The sequence below is a fragment of the Pseudophryne corroboree genome, chromosome 1, assembly GCF_028390025.1.
Source record: "Pseudophryne corroboree isolate aPseCor3 chromosome 1, aPseCor3.hap2, whole genome shotgun sequence".
In the NCBI taxonomy this organism is placed as follows: Eukaryota; Metazoa; Chordata; class Amphibia; order Anura; family Myobatrachidae; genus Pseudophryne; species Pseudophryne corroboree.
In genome coordinates, this window is record NC_086444.1 from 1,066,650,387 (window position 1) to 1,066,671,290 (window position 20,904).

Here is a 20,904-nt window from a genome sequence, read left to right on the forward strand (position 1 = left end):
GCGATTGCTGGCCGCAGTATAACACCAGTATGTGTGTAAATACATTTTAGGATACCCTCCTGCTTTCTATCAGCAGGATCCTTAAGGGCGGCCATCTCAGGAGAGGGTAGAGCCCTTACAAGCGTGTGAGCGCTTTATCCACCCTAGGGGGTGTTTCCCAACGCACCCTAACCTCTGGCGGGAAAGGATATAATGCCAATAACATTTTAGAAATTATCAGTTGTTATCGGGGGAAAACCACGCATCATCACACACCTCATTTAATTTCTCAGATTCAGGAAAACTACAGGTAGTTTTTCCTCACCGAACATAATACCCCTTTTTGGTGGTACTCGTATTATCAGAAATGTGTAAAACATTTTTCATTGCCTCAATCATGTAACGTGTGGCCCTACTGGAAGTCACATTTGTCTCTTCACCGTCGACACTGGAGTCAGTATCCGTGTCGGCGTCTATATCTGCCATCTGAGGTAACGGGCGCTTTAGAGCCCCTGACGGCCTATGAGACGTCTGGACAGGCACAAGCTGAGTAGCCGGCTGTCTCATGTCAACCACTGTCTTTTATACAGAGCTGACACTGTCACGTAATTCCTTCCAACAGTTCATCCACTCAGGTGTCGACCCCCTAGGGGAGACATCACTATTACAGGCAATCTGCTCCGTCTCCACATCATTTTTCTCCTCATACATGTCGACACAAACGTACCGACATACAGCACACACACACAGGGAATGCTCTGATAGAGGACAGGACCCCACTAGCCCTTTGGGGAGACAGAGGGAGAGTTTGCCAGCACACACCAAAGCGCTATATATATACAGGGATAACCTTATATAAGTGTTTTTCCCCCTATAGCTGCTGTATTGTTAATACTGCGCCTAATTAGTGCCCCCCTCTCTTTTTTAACCCTTTCTGTAGTGTAGTGACTGCAGGGGAGAGCCAGGGGAGCTTCCCTCCAACTGAGCTGTGAGGGAAAATGGCGCCAGTGTGCTGAGATAGGCTCCGCCCCTTTTTCGCGGACTTTTCTCCTGCTTTTTTTATGGATTCTGGCAGGGGTTAAAATTCATCCATATAGCCCTGGGGGCTATATGTGATGTATTTTCGCCAGCCAAGGTGTTTTTATTGCTGCTCAGGGCGCCCCCCCCTAGCGCCCTGCACCCTCAGTGACCGAAGTGTGAAGTGTGCTGAGGAGCAATGGCGCACAGCTGCAGTGCTGTGCGCTACCTTGGTGAAGACAGGATGTCTTCTGCCGCCGATTTTCCGGACCTCTTCTGTCTTCTGGCTCTGTAAGGGGGCCGGCGGCGCGGCTCTGGGACCCATCCATGGCTGGGCCTGTGATCGTCCCTCTGGAGCTAATGTCCAGTAGCCTAAGAAGCCCAATCCACTCTGCACGCAGGTGAGTTCGCTTCTTCTCCCCTTAGTCCCTCGATGCAGTGAGCCTGTTGCCAGCAGGTCTCACTGAAAATAAAAAACCTAAACTAAAACTTTCACTAAGAAGCTCAGGAGAGCCCCTAGTGTGCACCCTTCTCGTTCGGGCACAGAGATCTAACTGAGGCTTGGAGGAGGGTCATAGGGGGAGGAGCCAGTGCACACCAGATAGTCCTAAAGCTTTCTTTAGATGTGCCCAGTCTCCTGCGGAGCCGCTATTCCCCATGGTCCTTACGGAGTCCCCAGCATCCACTTAGGACGTTAGAGAAAAAGGAAATGTGAATGGGGAGAAGCAGGAAATTGGAGAAAGGGAGATGGTAATAGGAGACTGTAGCAGTACTAGTAGTAGAAGTAGTAGGAAGAGTGTAATATTGGGAGAACGGACCATGTATGACGCTTTTTTTATTATTTTTATTTTGTTTTATTAATATTCATCCTTGATTAGCATTAATTTATAAACCCAAGAGGATAAGAATAGACAGGAGACACATGTTGGGGTCTATTCAATTGCTGTTGGATCCATTCCGAAGGAAAGGATCCGACAGTTCAGTATTCAATTTGAGGCCAAATCCGAAAGGTTTTGGCCGTTTCCGACAATGTCAATCCGACTTTTTTTAAAAGTTGGATTAACATTGTCGAATACTAACCAAAAACCTGTCTGATTTGGACGCAAATCCGCGGCTAATTCCCCGAGCCACGTGTTTTCCGACAAGTCGGAAAAACGGTAGCCCCACTGAATAGGTGGAATCATGATTTGACCTAAAAGAGAGTCGGAAACTGCCGTCTTTCTGACTAGAATTGAATAGACCCCATTCAGTGTTATATACAGAATATTGTGTACTTGATCAACTTTAACCAATAAGGACATTTCCAGAATAAAATTTATACAACAGGTTTTTTTCCAATATGAGGACCTGCTGTGGAACTATACATACCAGCAAGTTCTGCCACAGTTTTAGCATTCCCTAATAGCAAATGTGTGGCAGGACATGCTGGGATGTGTAGTTCCGCAGCACATGTTGAATACCCCTTCTTTAAAAGATGGGACTTGTTCTGAAATTGAGGGACAGGTGGCACTACTGGCTGGGGCACGTAAGCCGGAAGGCTAAGTACTGGCTCACTGACTTGCTGTACAGAAATACACTGTGGATGGAGAGGATTTATACACATGCCCTGAGCCAGTGATACCACAGCAGATTATCTTACTGTGTCTGACGTCTGTCTCCCTGGTGACCCTGCTCATCCAGCGGGTAACTCCGGACTTTCATGAGTTGTTCTCTGCAGGCTTTCATGGATGAAATATTTCCAGCTATGTATCCAAAAATCCCGCCAACTGCAGTAAAGCAAACACATACACGTTACGAAAGGGGGAAAACATAAGCAAATATGGAACTATAGCAAGTATCTGTAATGCAACATTGTTATCCATTGTCTCTACAAATCATTACTCTTTCCATGTTACTTCCCAGTAAGCTTTTTACTTTATCTTCCTCAGGAATACAGCTTACTTCAAAGTTCACTTATAGTCTAGTATACAATATAGGTTCACTCCATTTTATTTCACCACTACCTGTCATTTCAGGATTCACAATTGCCCCTTCTACGTATCTATCTGCGTAACTAGGAACTATACAGTCAAGGAAAATATATTCCATTTCAGTTTTGCTTGATATGGTCTTTACAGAAGATACCGTCTATAAACAGGCCCTAACAGGCCTGAGCACCAAGCAGGCATAGCCTTATAATGTGATCATTCATGTGAGCAATTAGAAAACGGAATATATGTCAATTGGGGCTTGGCCTAAGTGACCGAACAAACCTAAACGTGGCTACCTTTACTATGTGTATGGCAATGTTGTTGGAGGTGTACTGTAAGTACCATAACTTGCCATACAGCGGGATACCAACAGCGCTATTCATTCACCTACCTTTTACAATTATACATAGACCATCTCCTAAATAACGGTTTTGCTATAAATGTTACATGAAGGTGCCTTCTGTAATTGAAGTGACATTTACAAAAAAAAATGTGCTAGTTTTATTATTATTTTTTTACCACAAAGCCCAAATATCTGTATCAATTCCTGTGCATTTTGGATAGAGTGACTTCACAAAAATACATTAAAATACATGAAAGCAGCTCTCCAGGAATCTAAGCAAAATGTTCATGCAATCGAAAAGTCATCATAGAGAGTGGGCCAGTAATTGGTAAATCCACTTTTTATGAAACCGTAAGTGCAAACCTCGATCAGGGTAAGGAGGTGGATGTAATCTTTTTAGACTTTGCCAAAGCTTTCGACACTGTACCACACATGCGACTTATCTACAAGCTACAAGAAATAGGGCTAGGAAGCACAATATGCACTTGGATCAAAAATTGGTTAGATAATAGGGAGCAGCGCGTTATGGTTAATGGATCTTTTTCAAATTGGACTGAAGTGCTAAGTGGTGTGCCGCAAGACTCAGTATTAGGACCGCTATTGTTCAATATTTTCATTAACGACTTAACAGTAGGTCTAGAGAGCATGGTGTCAATTTTTGCAGATGATACCAACTTGTGTAAGGCTATAAATACGGAGGAGGATGCTGAGTCGCTTCAGAACGACTTAGTTAAATTAGAAGCATGGGCAGCGAAATGGAGAATGTGCTTCAATACAGACAAGTGTAAGGTAATGCACTGTGGTAACAAGAACAAAAATAACACCTACATACTAAATGGGGTAAAATTAGGGGATTCTGTACTGGAAAAGGACTTAGGTGTCCTCATAAATAGCAAACTAAGCAGCAGTACCCAAAGTAGGATTGCATCAAAGAAGGCTAATAATATATTAGCATGCATAAAACGGCGAATCGATGCAAGGGACGAAAGTGTTATACTCCCGTTATATAAATCACTAGTGAGGCCACACTTTTAATACTGTGTACAATTCTGGGCACCATACTACAAAAAGGATATCCTTGAGCTAGAAAAGATTCAGAGGCGAGCGACCAAACTAATTAAGGGCATGGAGACGCTGGAATACGAGGAAAGGCTTGTAAGACTAGGCATGTTTACACTGGAAAAGAGGAGACAAAGAGGGGACATGATCAACATCTACAAATATATAAGGGGACAATACACAGATCTTGCGCAGGACCCGTTTTTGGTCAGAACAACACAGAGGACTCGTGGACACTCGCTCAGTTTAGAGGAGATTCCGCACAATACGGTGTAAAGGCTTTCTCACGGTAAGAACAATACATGTTTGGAATTCCCTGCGTGAGGGAGTTGTAATGGCGGACTCAGTCAACACCTTTAAGAAAGGGTTAGATAAATTCCTAATGGATAAGGATATCCAGGGTTATGGTGCTTAGTCACGCACTATAGTTACTATAAAAAGAGGGATAAAACTTAACGGTAGACATCAGCATCAGTCAAAATTTTAGACCAAATAATCCTGCATAGGAGACCACAAATAGGTTGAACTCGATGGACAATTGTCTTTTTTCAACCTTAGATACTATGTTACCATGTTACTTTCCCAATTACTGGCACACTATTCACTCCCCAAGGATGGCACTCTAGAAGATGGACACACTTACATAGAAGTTTTGAGCGGGCGCCGAATCTTGAAGATGATGTAATGATTCCTGCAAACAAACCAAACAAATGTGTTAAAAAAGTCAGCGTCACACAATTCCAGTGGTAGAACTGTGTATACTGTCGACATGATGGTGTTGTGTTGCCAGACAAAAACACACAACGCGAGTTCTGGAAACTCTTCTACAGAAAGGGCTGCTGCAATCTCACACTCTATTCTATTTTGGCCTGGGTACAGAGAACACACATTTTCATGGATGTGTAATAGAGAATATTGATCCCATGAGATTATTCATAAGAGAGAATATAAGCATGCAGAAAAAAAAACAGAGGTATTAAATAGCATGCAAAGATCACAGGGCATTGTTACCTTAAAGCACCAGCATGCTTATATAAAAAAAGGCTAATAACATTCACAAATGTATATGTAACAATTGCCATATTTTTCTAAGGATTGAGATATTTCACATTTTATTTTGTGCAGTAGGTGGATAAGCATAGCAGATAAATCCTTACATGGGATTAATGATAAGACCTCAACGATTATAGTTTTCTCTCACATCTTTCGTTCTGATTAACTCTTGAAACCTTTACATATAGATTTATGAGTGTTATTAGTAGCTATTTTAGGGATCTGGTCGGGATCCCAGCAGTCGAAATACAGAATCCAGACTACTCCAAATGCCGGCGCGGGAAGGGTGGTGGGGGGGGGGGGGGAAATAGGCACCACTGGGGATGGATAGGCTGCAGCATAAGTGGGTTAAGGATCAGGCTTAGCTTTCAAAATGAGTATTTGTCGGAATTTTAATGAACAGGAAGCTGCTGTCTGTATTTTTTACAGCCGGCATCCCAACCGCCGGGATTCAGATACCAGCGCCTCTTTTATATAGACAAACTTATTTTGTTTTAGTTGACCTTAGGAGTCTAAGAGGCATGTACAGCATTTAGCACATACAAAACACACACCCTTACCTTATTTTAGGAAGACTACATGCACCTCCCTTGATTTTATTACTTTTAAATAGGATTTTAATTACCTACCAGTAAATCCTTTTCTCGTAGTCCGTAGAGGATACAGGGAATCCATTTAGTATCATGGAGTATAGACGGGTCCTCTAGGAGCCATGGGCACTTTAAGAATTTGATAGTGTGCGCTGGCTCCTCCTTTTATGCCCCTCCTACCAGACTCAGTCTAGGAAACTGTGCCCGAGGAGACGGACATACTTTGAGAGAGGGATATAAAAAGGATAGTGGAGAGATTCCAAACCAGCACACACAAACAAGAAGAAAGCCAGATTAACCAAACTTGAGAACAGGAACATCAACAGCTGAACCAACAACAATATTTAACCAAGTAACAATGCAGGAAGTACAAAGCACTGGGCGAGCACCCAGTATCCTCTACAGACTATGAGAAAAGGATTTACCGGTAGGTAATTAAAATCCTATTTTCTCTTGGGTACTAGGAGGATACTGGGAATACATTTACTACCATGGGGGAAGTACTAAAGCTCCCAAACCGGGTGGGAGAGTGCGGAGGTTCCTGCAGAACTGATTGACCAAACTGAAGGTCCTCAGAGGCAAAAGTATCGAACTAGCAAGTAGCTGTTCGGCAGAGCTGTAAGGCCGAGACACCCCGGGCAGCCACCCAAGAAGAACCTACCGACCTAGTAGAGTGGGCCTGGACAGATTTTGGAACTCGCAACCCTGTCATGGAATAAGCATGCTGGATAATGAGCCTGATCCAGCGTGCAATGGACTGCTTCAAAGCAGGACACCCAATTTTATTGGGATCATAAAGAACAAACAGCGAGTCCGATTTTCTGTGACGTGCTGTTCACTTAACATACACCTTCAAAGCCCTCACAACATCCAAAGACTTTGAAGTAGCAGAAGTGTCAGTAACAACCGGAACCACAATAGGTTGGTTGATGTGAAATGCAGACACCACCTTAGGAAGAAATTGCTGACGAGTTCCAAGTTCAGCTCTGTCTTCATTGAAAATTAAATAGGGCTCTTGTGAGACAACGCCCCCAGCTCCGACACACGTCTCGCTGAAGCCAAGGCCAACAGTGTGACAGTCTTCCACGTAAGATATTTTACGTCTACCGCCGTGGGAGGCATAAAGGGAGGCTGGATGTGCAGAACACCTTTCAAGAACGTCTGGACCTCAGGGAGAGAAGCCAATTGTTTTTAAAAGAAAATGAACAAGGCCGAAATCTGGACATTTATGGCCCAGACGTAGGCCCACATCCATACCTGACTGCAGAAAAAGCAGTAAACGTCCCAGATGAAATTCTACCACAGAATATTTTCTGCTCTCATACCAAGAGACGCATGTCTAATGTTTAGACGTTACCCCCTTTCTGGCTTGGATCATAGTCAGGATGACCTTGTCAGGGATCCCTCTCCGGGCTAGAATCAACTGTTCAACTTCCATACTGTTAAACGTAGCCGCGGTAAGTCTTGGTAGATGAGTGGGCTCTGTTGCAGAAGATCCTTGTGAAGAGGTAGATGCCACGGATCGTCGAGTAGCATCTCTAGAAGGTCCGCATACCAGGCCCTTCTTGGCCAGTCCGAATCAATGAGTATTGCTTGAACCTTTTCCTTTTTTTATTCTTTTTAGAATTCTTGGGATCAGAGGAAGTGGTGGAAACACGTGCACCATCTGATAGATGGAGTCGTCAGAGCGTCTACCGCCACTATCTGTGGGTCTCTCGACCTGGAACAATACCGCTTGAGCTTCTTGTTGAGACGAGAGGCCATCATGTCGATTTGTGGATATCCCCACCGATGTGTCAAGCACTTGAACACCTCCGGGTGAAGGCCCACTCACCCGGATGCAGGTCGTGTCTGCTGAGGAAGTCTGCTTCCCAGTTGTTTACTTCCGGAATGACGACCGCTGACAACGCCACAACGTTTCTTTCAGCCTAGAGGAGAATTCTTGTTACCTCTGACATTGCGGCTCTGCTTTTCGTTCCGCCCTGTCGGTTTATGTACGTTACCGCCGTCACATTGTCCGACTTGACCTGAATGGCCTGATCTCGAAGAAGATATGAGGCCTGTAGAAGGGCGTTGTATATAGCCCTGAGTTCCAGAATGTTGATTGGAATGATGACTTCCTAACTCGACCATCTTCCCTGAAACTGCATCCCCTGGGTGACTGCTCCCCAACTTCTGAGGCTTGCATCTGTGGTTAGTAGAATCCAATTCTGAATCCCGAACAGTCGACCCTCGATTAGGTGTGAAGTCTGAAGCCACCATAGAAGAGAAATCCTGACTCTTGGCGACAAACGGATCCTCTGTTGCATGTGAAGATGCGATCCGGACCATTTGTCCAACAGATCAAGCTGGAAAGGTCCATAAGCGTGATCGGCTCCTCCGGGCACATTTTCTAAACTGAGTCTGGTAGGAGGAGCATAGAGGGAGGAGCCAGCGCACACTATCAAATTCTTACCATGGCTCCTAGTGGACCAGTCTATATCCCATGGTACTAATGGATTCCCAGTATCCTCTAGGACGTAAAAGAAAGTAAGCTTAATTATAACAAACAAGGGCTGTTGCCCATCTCCTCATGTTGCAACACATTTCCCCTGCTCTGCAGCAACACATCCTGCTGTACGGTCACTGTACTCGCTCCATTTTGCCCCCACTACTGTAGCGTCAGTGGCGGGTGCCATCAGGCAGATGCAATAATGAGGCTCTCAGAGATGCGTTCCCTATTATGCTAGATTTTGTTTTTTGTGGGGGGCGGGGGTTTAATAAGAAGAGTTATGGTAGACTTACCATGGTTAACTCTTTCTGTGAGGTACACTGGGTTTCACAGGGAAAACATCAGGGTGTAGAGCGGGATCTTGATCCAGAGGCACCATCAGGCAAAGCTTTGACTGTCCCAGGATGCATTGGGGCCTCCTCTCTAACCTCGCCTCCAGGCACTGAGAGCTCAGTTTCGCTAACCAGTTCAATGCAGGAGCAGGTAAAAAGAGAAGGCAGATGTTAGTCACATAGAACCACAATCTCACGACAGGAGAGGGTACCAGCAGCTAATGCCATACAACCCAAAGAAGCTAGGTGCATCAGGGTGGGCGCCCTGTGGAACCCAGTGTACTTAACAGAAAGAGAGAGTTAACCATGGTAAGTCTACCATAACTCTCCTTTTCTGCAGCGCGGCACACTGTGTTCCACAGGGAATAACATCGGGGATGTCCTAAAGCAGTTCCTCAAGGGAGGGGATGCGCCCTAACGGGTAAGAGAACCCGGTGTCCAAAGGAAGCATCCTGGGAGGCAGAGGTATCAAAGGCATAGAACCTAATGAACATGTTCACTGAGGACCACGTAGCCACCTTGCACAATTATGCCACGTCGGGCCGGCCAAGAAGGTCCAACAGACCGAGTAGAATGGCCTTTAACTGCAGCAGGTGAGAGTCCAGCCTGTGCATAGTTGTGCAATCATCATTCTAATCCATCTGGCCAAAGTCTGCTTATTTGCAGGCCAGACACATTTGTGAAAACCAAACTGTACAAAAAGGGAATCTGACATCCTGATGGAGGCAGTCCTCTCCAAGGAGAGCCTTAACCACGTTCTTTGGGAGACAAATCCGAAGAGACAAAGGCTGGAACCACAATCTCTTGGTAAAGGTGAAAAGAGGACACCACCTTAGGCAAATAACCAGGACGAGTTCGTAGAACCGCCCGGTCCCGGTGGAATATGAAAAAGGGTGGACAGGACAGGACAAAGCGCCTAAGTCCGACACTCGTCTTCCAGAGGCAATGGCCAGCAAAAACAGGACCTTGGCTGTGAGTCATTTAAGGTCCACCGATTCAAGAGGTTCAAATGGAGACTCTAGAGGGCATTCAGCACAACAGACAAATCCCATGGAGCCACAGGAGGGACATAGGGAGGCTGAATCCGAGTCGCCCTGAATGAACGACTGAACATCAGGTATAGAGGCAATTTTTCTCTGAAACCAAACCTATAAGGCAGATATATGAACCTTGAGGGGAGCCAGAGACCTAAGTCCAGGCCTCTTTGCAGAACAGCCAGTATTCTGGAAGTTCTGAATCCATGGACATCTTAACGCTCAGCACACCTGGTGAAGTAAGAATTCCAAACCCTGTAATAAATCCGGGCAGAGGCCGGTTTGCGGGCTTTCAACATCATTTGAATAACCGCCTCTGAAAATCCTTTGGCTCTCAGGAGTGATGCTTCTAGAGCCACGCCGTCAAAGCCAGTCTACCAAGATCTGGGTAGAGACAAGGGCACTGTACTTGGAGGTCTGCTCGTTGAGGAAGTAGAAGGGGATGCCCCGTCGATAGACCCTGCAGGTCTGAGAACCAAAGCCTTCTGGGCCACGCTGGAGCGACTAGAAGTAGCATTCCTCCTTCCTGTTTGAACTGCCATAGAACTCTGGGCAGGAGTGACACTGGAGGGAATACGTAAGGCAGTCAAAAGTTCCATGGAATCGCCAGTGCGTACACGAACGCTGCTTGAGGATCCCTTGCCCTTGATCCGAAGGCCGGAACCTTGTGATTGTGTCGAGACGCCATGAGGTCTACTTCCGGTAGACCCCACCTGTCCACTAGGAGTTGAAAAACTTCTCTCCACTCTCCGGCGTGTATGTCCTGGCAACGGAGGTAGTCGGCTTCCCAGTTCAGGACACCCGGAATGAACACTGCCGACATACGTGGCAGATGGCGTTCTGCCCAACAAAGGATTTTTGACACTTCCTTCATAGCCATGCGGCTTCGAGTGCCACCTTGATGTATGTATGCCACCGCCATGGCATTGTCTGACCGTACTTGAACCAGTCTGTTCCATACCAGAGGCAGGGCACGTGATAATGCATTGAACAACGACCTCAGCTCTAGGATGTTTATTGGAAGGAGTGATTCTTCCTTGGTCCACCAGCCCTGGTAAAAAAAAAAAAAAAAAGGAGAGAGAGAGTGTTGCTCCAACTCCGCTCCTCATCCCCTCAGACTGGCATCAGTCATCAGGAGGACCCAGTTGAGGATCCAGAAGGGACAACCCCAGCTCAATTACTGGTCCTGGAGCCACCAGGTCAGCGACAAATGAACCTCCGGAGTCAAGATCATTTGTGTCTGATCCACGAGGCAGGCAGTCCCACTTGGCAAGTATTAATCGCTGCAAAAGGCAGGAATGAAATTGAGCGTACTCCACCATGTCGAATGTCGACACCATCAGGCCAAGTACTTGCATCACTGAGTGAATCAACACTCGGGGGTGACGGATGAAGTGTCTTATCCTGTCCTGGATTTTCAGGACCTTGTCTGGAGACAGGAACAGTCTCTGACTGTGTGTCCAGAAGCGCCCCTAGGTGCACCATGCTCTGAGCTGGGACCAGCGAGGATTTCTTCCAATTGATCAGCCATCTGTGGGCTTGTAAGCAACTCACTGTCAATTGTAGATGACTGAGGAGGACATCGTGGGAACTAGCCAGAATCATCAGGTCCTCCAAGTACGGCAGGATTCTGACCCCCTGGCGACGGAGGTGCACTGTCATCACGGCCATAACCTTGGTGAAGATCCGAGGAGACGTGGACCAGTCCGAACGGCAGAGCCTGGAATTGGTAGCGACTGTCGCCAATAGCAAACCGCAGGAACTGCTGATGCGATATGGCAATAAGACTATGCAGATAAGCATCCTGTATATCCAGGGATACCATATAATCTCCGGGTTCCATCACCAGCACAATAGAGTGCAACGTTTCCATACGAAACTTGGCTACCCTCACAAATTTGTTAAGTGACTTGAGGTTGAATATAGGCCGCAAAGACCCATTGGGTTTCTGCACCAGAAACAGTGTTGAATAATAGACTCTGCCACGCTGGGACTGAGGTACCGGCACAACCACTCCTGTACTCAGGAGGAAACCTACCACCGTTTGAAGAGCCTGCGCCTTTAACAGATCCGAAAGGAGTACCTTAGTGCAGAACTGGTGAGGTAGACTTATCTTGAATGAGACAGCGTACCTGTGAGAGACAACTTCCAGTACCCAAGCATCTGAAGTGATCTTTAACCAGACCTGGGTGAACTGTAGAAGTCGGCCTCCCACCCTGGGGTCCCCCGGGGGGAGGCCCGCCCCGTCATGCAGCAGGCTAGTTTTGTTTTGAAGCAGGCTGACGGGCTGCCCAGGACTGTTTAATCTTGGGCTTGGGAATCCTCATCCTCAGTGATTTGTAGGATCTGCTTAATAGCATCCACCAGGGCAGGGACATCAACCTGTAAGGTAGAATCCTTGTGATTAACACCTGATTAACATAGGACCGTATGCTCCCCCTCCTCATCAGATGAAACATCAGAGAGGTTACTTGATTGTGAAAGGGAATCAGCCCGCTTAGAGGACCCCGAGACACAGGAGTGACCCAGAGTCAATTTCTGTCTAACCAAAGACTGATTCAACAGCTGCAGCTGGGTAGACAAATTTTCCGCCCAAGGCGGATTTACTATATGGACAACTTGTGGCGGCAGTGGCACCGGAGGTCCCATAGGGGGGGCTAAACGGTCCACCAGAGTCGTAGTAGTGAACATAGCACAGGGTGGCTCCATTGTAGTTACAGGAGCTGCAGGCTGACAGGGAGGTGTATGACATTTAGAACACAGACCATCACACAATACTTCCCCCTCAGGTAAACCTCTGGAACATACCTTGCATTTTACAGGAGCCTCCAGAGTTTTACTGCCCTTATTGTTAGATATTGTAATAAAGTAACAATCAGGCTATTAGTACGATGAAGCCAGACAGAGTACACAACCTGCGGACAAAGTACACCCACTTGTAACTAAATCCCGGTGTACGTGACTGTAACACAGAGAAAAGTACTGTGTACACTATATTAGAGGACACTGACACACCTAATCCCTTTGGGTATAGAAAATAGTGATAGCTACCTTAGATGGGATACACATGAAAGTGAAACCATACAGCAGGTACAGGCACACCCAGTCACAGGCAATGCAGAGATTATTATAAGTACAATAAAACTGCACTGGACAGGCGGTCTTACAGGGAAGACCTTGCCTTGCAATCCCAGAGACCAGCAGCAGCAGCTATGCTCAGAAGATGGCGCACAGCGTCTCTGTCAGGAACTGAGGGAAGTGTGAGGCAGCTCCAGGGCAGAAAATCTGCAAGTAGATGGCGCCCTGGGCCCCGGGGAGGGGTTACAGGTCAAGCGCCGACTCCCCTACGCTGGACTTCACTGCCGGTACTACGGAGCCTTACCAATAGGGGCGCTAGTACACGCTATGTACTCCTATGCCCTGGCGAGTATAGAGGGGTCCCTGCTCGGTGGCAGTGTCCACGCCAGCGTCGCAGTCAGTCTCCCTAGACTGCGACAGGAACGCGATTTAGTGGTGGGCCCCACCTGGGGGACCCTCTTACCTCCTTCCCTTCGTAGCAGCCAAGCGAACCAGGAGAGCGTCTACGACCATGTGCCTAAGCCAGAGCGTCTCGGCCGCAAGTAGCCGGGATCTGAGCCGCAGGAGTATGCGACGCCGCTTGGGAGGTGACGGAGACGCAGCACTGAATGTCACCCTGATATAACAGTGCTGCAGCCCTTAAAATCTTCTAAGCTTTTTTAAGGCTGCCCAGTGCAGCCCGCCTGTTAGGTAACCTGCTGCCTGCAGGCACCACTCGAAACTGAGCTCTCAGTGCCTGGAGGCGGGGTTATAGAGGAGGCACCAATGCATCCTGGGACAGTCAAAGCTTTGCCTGATGGTGCCTCTGGATCAAGATCCCGCTCTACGCCCCAATGTTTTCCCTGTGAAACACAGTGTACCCCGCTGCAGAAATAAAGGTTATTGATCTTTTGATCAGATAGAAAAAGAGAGACAAAAAAAACATACAACAAACAAACATTGTGGTACCAAAAATAACATTACGATGAAAAGTAATGGGGAACACAAATAGCTGTTCACAGAAAATGCAGAAAAAAGCGGAATGGGCACCAGGAGGATGCATGGGGGCAATGGGGATGTTAGTACGGGAAAGCGAGGGGGTGAGGTATCTCTGGAAGTCACATTGGATGGAAAAGACCAAGTACATGAGATAAAAGTACCTTACTCATGGAAAGTAGGGTGGGTATCAAAATGTATCAGCCAGGGATTCCACACTGTGAGAGTCAAATCATGTGTAATACTCAGTGGTTAAAGTGAGCTGGAATGGGGCGGAACTGCGTTACGTCAGTTCCACTTGAAGACGGAACGCAGTTCCGCCTCCTCTGGCTCACCTAACCCGATGTGTGCCGGCCAGTGGAAGCCCGGCGGCAGGAGCTCAGTACTGAGCTCCTGCTTCCGGCTCTAGTGTGCGCTATAAGAGCGACGTCTCTCTCATAGTGCAGGGAGCCGGACGCCGGGAGGATCACAGCGATCGGACGCGGAAGCGGGGCTTGGTAAGAATGGTTCTTTTTTTTTTCTTTAAGGCATGTCTGCTGGGGGCAAGCTACAGGGGGCAAACTACAAGGGGTAAACTACTGGAGGCAAACTACAGGGGCGCATTACTACTGGGGCATTACTACTTGGGGCACACTACTGGAGGCAAACTACAGGGGCGCATTACTACTGGGGCATCACTACTTGGGGAACACTACTGGGGGCATAACTACAGGAGCTAAACTACTGGGGGCATTACTATTTGGGGACTAAACTATAGGGGGCATTACTATTTGGGGACTAAACTATAGGGGACATTACTACAGGGGGGCTAAACTACAGAGGGCATTACTACTGGGGGCAAACTACAGGGGCATTACTACTGGGGGCAAACTACAGGGGCATTACTACTGGGGGCAAACTACAGGGGCATTACTACTGGGGGCATTACTACAGGGGGCATTACTACAGGGGGCATTACTACAGGGGGCATTACTACAGGGGGCAAACTACAGGGGCATTACTACAGCAGGGCTAAACTACAAGGGGGCATTACTACTTGGGGCAAGCTACAGGGGGCTAACTACTGGGGGCAAGCTACATGGGGCTATAACTACAGGGGGGAGGGCATTCCTACAGGGGGGCATAACTACAGGGACTAAACTACAGAGGGCATTACCACTGGGGGATAAACTACATGGGGCTAAACTACATGGGGAAAACTACATGAGGACTAAACTACAGGGGCTAAACTACTGGGGGCATTACCACTGGGAGGCTAAACTAAAGCGGGGCTAAACTACTGGGGTCATAACTGCAGGGGCATTATTACTGGGGGCTAAACTACTGGGGGTATAACTACTGGGGCTAAATGTCTGCGGGCATTACTACAGGCAACATTACTACTGGGGGCAATACTACACAGGGCCATTACCATTAAGGGCATTACTAAATGGGGGCACTACTAATGAGGGCAGTTCATAAGGGGTATCACTACTGGGGACATAAGGGGCTCTACTACTGGGGGCATTGCATAAGGGGCACTACTACTATGGGCTCTTTATAAGGGGCACTACCAGTACAGTGGACACTGCATAAGGAGCACTACTACTGTGGTCATTGTAAAAGGGGCGCTACTGCTGTGGGCATTGTGTATTACGGGGTGCTACTACTGTGGGCATTATGTGTATTAGTGGTGCTACTACTGTGGGCATTATTACTATTGTGTGACCACGCCCCTTTCGATTTGAGACCACAACCCTTTTTTGGGATGGGTTTCGGGGGGAGTGGGGGGGAGGTTCGGAGTTTCACCACCTCTCTAGGACCACTTTAAGCACTGGTAATACTAGTAAACACGGCAGACCATGTCCACCATTAATGGTGTGCTTATAGAAGACCCCGAGACGTACTTTAGGTCTCCTATCAGACCAGACAAAACGGGAGATGTGCTGTTGCAAATGCTTGAGGACAGCGGCTGACAGGTAAGGTTTGCAATAGCTAGAGAAGCAGACTTAGAACATTCATTTTAATAGCGGCTACTATGCCCAGCCAGGAGATGTATAACTATTCCTTGTTTGAAGGTCTTCTATGAGGGTAACTATAACAGAGGGGGGGAGTTGGCAGTGAAGAGTTGGTCATAGCTTTTTGTCAAGTAAACCCCAAGATGCAAAAGTTTGCTTTAAAGTCCCAGTCTCTCTAACTATGGGAATGAAGATAAATGATACAAGTCTCCAAAAATGCAGAGGAAACCAGGCATTTGTTATTAGCAGTTCATTAATTAACACACTGTCATTTCCTTTACTTTTGTGTAAAAAACAAATGATTAAATTATCTGACATTCTCACTTATTCCATTTATTATAATAATGTATCATAATAAATATAATTATGAAAAAGTATGGCAATCTTTTATAAATATATACTTACCCAGGCTAGAAGCTGTGGCTCTGTCTGTCGGAATAAAACTAGAGCAGTAAGCGGGAAAGCGCTTAGTGCTGATCTCGCAATATAAAGATCACATGATCACGACTGGGAAAACTGCAGCCACCTAGTCACCTATTTGGGCAGCCCTTGAGAAAGACCCATGGAGTGTCGGAACGCATGGGTGCTTTGCAGAACCACTAGTAGTGACTGTACTTGGCTTGTCCAGCATTTGTGGAGCAGAACTGAGACCAGGGAGGAAGACCCAGAACTGTAGCCGGGATCATCCACTTGCTGTACGCGCCATTACCAGATTCTGCCATTGTATGATTGCCAGGATTTTACGGTGATTCGTGATGTCCATTGTTTGTATATCATTTTAAAACTGTATTAAATTGTATTACACAATATGTCTTTCTCCTTTCCATTTTGGGTTGTTCTCCATTTACCTGGTGGTGCGAATAGATTTGATCAGTACCACAGGAAATCGGACCTGTGCAACAGAGATTGAGAACGCAACATCTCAAGTTGGGAGTAGAACAGTATATCCTGTTATAGAAACACTGGTAGACCGGTATTTCTTAGACTGTGGGCAACAGAATAGTCTCTACTCACTTAAGGGTGCTGAGGTGGTGAAATACTCAGATTAGGGTGAGTCTCTATGCGGTCATTCCCATACAAATGCCAGAGAGCCAGACCCACCACGGATATGTTAGCAGCACATGAATAGCAGCTAGTAGAGGGATGGACTGAAACCTAAGATTTCGGTCCTTGACAATTCGTTCCTCCAAGAACCTAAATCCATGAGGACAATTATAAATTGCTAGTAACATGGCATATGACCCCAGTAAAATTAGTCCACGGTTTCCTTCGCTTACAAATAGGAAGCTGGTGCCAACGTTTCCAGAACTCAGAGGCCACTTGAAGATACATGAACATTGTAATATTTCGTCCCTGCGTCTTTGTTGTTGAATTCTACATGGTCGTCCTTGGAAATGGTTTAGTAGCGAGTGCAAGTCTTGGCAAACGCTTCATTGAGATGGCATAAAGATCTTGCATACTAGTGGTTTCCATTCACTATGGGGGATATGTACTAAGCAGTGAAAAAAGTGGAGAAGTTGCCCATGGCAACCAATCAGCATTGAAGTAACATCTGTAATTTGCATACCATAAAAGCAGCTGATTGGTTGCCATGGGCAACTTCTCCAATCTTTTCACTGCTTAGTACATTTCCCCCATATGACTGCTTAGAACGCGTGATATCTTGTACTGATATTCCCCATAATCCTCAGTGACTGCAGTGTTCTTAATCATATGTAATTAGGTACTTTAGTTTATTTAATTTCAGTTGAAAATACTAAAAATATTAAGAAAAAAAAAAAGGGACGTGAGTTTATGTAGCGGCTTTCTTGTGGTCTGCACTGTAAGCAACAATACATTATACCACTAATTTATGCATCTTTAAGTATAAGAGGATAAAGCCTGTACCTTTAGCGAGGAGGGCCTTTGTAGCCACAACGCTGATCACCGTGAAGGGGACACCTAGAATACAGTGAAATACTGGTTAGATTGTTCAACATAAAACTATAGAAACTCTTGTCCGTCAGCCATAGCAGCTGGAACCCCTAGCACATGCACACCCTAATTCACTTGGGGGTAGGGGGGTTATATATAAAACAGTAAAACACGTGGAGAAGTGGGGAAGTTGCCAATAGTAACCAAGCAGATTCAACCACTTTATAGACTGTACTTGATAAATGCTACATCAAAGCGGATTGGTTGCTGTGGGCAACTTCTCCACTTCAAAGGTAATACATCAACCCAACCCCTTGTCCTTGCACATATACTTGGGAATTAAGCTCAGTAAATATGAAAAAGGACTTCTGCCTCTACTCTAGATCAACTATCATAATCCAGTTTAGGTAATGCCATCTCTGCTATCTCACTAATATCCATCCACACAGCAGGAGCCTGATATAAAACCAGGAAGCCCTGCAGTCACTGACTGTATGAGATTGTATGCAGGGTACTACCACTTGAAACATTTTGAACTTGCCACACAACCATATTCCATGAAATCACAAAATTACTTCTATGTGGGTGACTTGAACGGTCTAAATACATGCAATCTATTTCACGGAACGTTCAGAAAAGGGATTAGCCAAGCTTTTCATTTGGACTACCCACTATTTAAAAAGGACGTGGATTCACCGAAAACTTGTAATTAAAGTTTTTTTGTTTCATCACATAAATCACTCATGTTACCTGTAAGACGACACTGGAGTTATTTAGATTATGGATAGGTTTTAAGCTGCTATTAATAATTCATAGTTTGCCATGTCGTGTGATTATCATGGCACCCATACATTAGGGACGGATTGCTGAATTATCCCGATCCTTACGCCTGGATCAGGGAATTGAGAATATTAAACAAGTTAAAAATCTCAATTCCTCGATCAAAAACGGATGGGAGCAGCGAATCTGAAGAATTTCCCATTTACTCAATGGATCGCCAATCATCAATGACCACAGAAAGTGAGCAAAGAGGATTTGAAACACTCCCCTGACTTTGCCATCATGTGACCACGTAGGAGCTTCCTGACCGACTGCCTGCCTCAGGAAAGGCTTTTATTTCATTTAAAGTAACAGTCATAAATCTACCCCACAGAATGATACAGAAAAGAAAATAGGACATAGAAACCAATAAGAGAAACATACGTCACCAAATGATGTACATAGTATGATCAAAATGATACATGACATATTTGCAGAGAGATGCATTATTATCATTTAACACTAATGAATACTAAGAAGCAAGAAGGAGGAGGAGGTGGAGAGTGAGGAAAAAAGGGAGAAGAATGGGGAGATGGGGGATATCAGCAGCCATACTTCTCACACATTGAAAGCTATGAGAATGTTATGTAAGCGTAGGAAGTAATATCCCTTTTACACTCGCAGGCTAGGGTCATTCCTGGGAATGTGTCCCGGTATAATTCCCGGGAATGACCCTTTTACATTAGCGGCCCGACCCGGCATATTGCCGGGTCGGTGACGTCACCGCTGACTCTACCGGAGGCGGTGCTTGGAGATAATCTTCTCCAAGCGCCGCCGCCCCCTATGCAGAGAACGGGTGCCGGGTCGCCTTGACCCGGTATACCCGTCTACACTGCACAGCTTCCCGGGACGGGCCTGGGATCAACCCAGGTCGAGACCTAGGTTGAAATCCCGGGATGCTCGTCCCGGGAAATTGTCCCTGTACCCATTCACACTGACAAAAATCCCGGGATGATGCGCGTTCACGTGCAAAATCCCGGGATAAAATTGTCAGTGTAAAAGGGGTATTATTCATATAAACCTTAACCTGAGGTGTATTTCCCGTCAGTATTGCCAAATCTTAACATAGTTGTCAAAGTAGATACCAAGTGGTCAATTTGAAGACTTTACAGATATTGGTTTGTACCAAGGACGGAAGGGCGTTAAGATAAAGTTCCCATTTGTTGCACTGTTCTCAGTATCAGAAAGAACACTACACCTAACAAAGTAAACGTGGTCTAATACAGCTGTTTTTAGTTCACCAATAGAAGGAGACGACATTTTAAATCACCTAATATAATGTTTTTTAGCTAGGTTTGCTCTAAGCACGGGACGTGCTGTAATAGATTTAATATCAGAGGCCTCTTTCCATACATTGAAGTGAGCACCACAGAGGGTTTATTATGACAGTATTTTCAAGTTTACTTTGCTGCGCAGAACACAAAGAACAGCAAATGTATGGTGCCTTAAATAAAGGGCACTGGTATTTTTTATTGCATAATAACAGATTATAAAAGTGATTAATGAGGTCTAAGAATGCGGAACTTACATCTGTACCAAAAGTTCTTTACCAAACATTCCCTTGCTGCCTTTAGCTCCTCTTCAGTCGGGGGAGAGAGGTTCTGCAAAATATAAGCATTGTCACCAGTTCTGCCATTATTAGGGACTGAAACCATTCATGTATGGTATCACCCAATTCTAAGCCCCCAGTCCTCTTCAACAATGTAAGGAAGCTTTTAGTATTCCATATCATACCCACTGCAAATGAGTCCGGCTTTTTCTCCCACGGAGCCATTTTAATTAACACAATTCACGACACATTGTACTAATATGTAGTGGGGAAGATGTATCAAACCTTTTAAAGAGGACACATGGATCAGCATCTAGCTATCAATTATCCAGTACATGCTATAAACCGACAGCCACACCCTGATTGGATGCTTAGGCAACACCTCCATTTGTCCTCTTTGGAAGGTCTGATAAATCTCCCCCTGAACCAAGGGGTCAGACAGACGAAACGCGTAGGATGTACCTCATTGACTCTCAACATTAAGATAAGCTAAAATCTCTAATTTTAAACTCTGTACTTCTTAAAAATATTTAATAAAAATTTTTTTCATATGACATGTTTTTTTTTTTAAAAAGTCTTTAAATGGATCCCCTTATGTAATTTTAGAATAAACTTGCCGTTATACTTTTTACCTTTATGTAATTTTAGAATAAACCTGCTGTTATACTTTCTACCTAAAAAGCGATTTTCCCCCTCTTTGTTAT

At 45.7% G+C, this 20,904-nt stretch overlaps 1 protein-coding gene across 1 annotated transcript in view; it reads right to left on the reverse strand.

Moving 5' to 3' along the window:
* The window catches only part of LOC134925947 (OCIA domain-containing protein 1-like), a 108,070-nt gene that overhangs the window by 44,073 nt on the left and 43,093 nt on the right, over window positions 1-20,904 (reverse strand). The window contains exons 2-5 of the mRNA XM_063920953.1: window positions 20,180-20,252; window positions 17,806-17,859; window positions 5,012-5,059; window positions 2,636-2,762 (exon numbers count right to left, since the gene is read on the reverse strand). Coding sequence (XP_063777023.1) covers window positions 2,636-2,762; window positions 5,012-5,059; window positions 17,806-17,859; window positions 20,180-20,252 — 302 coding nt within the window. The remainder of the gene's footprint in view (window positions 1-2,635; window positions 2,763-5,011; window positions 5,060-17,805; window positions 17,860-20,179; window positions 20,253-20,904) is intronic.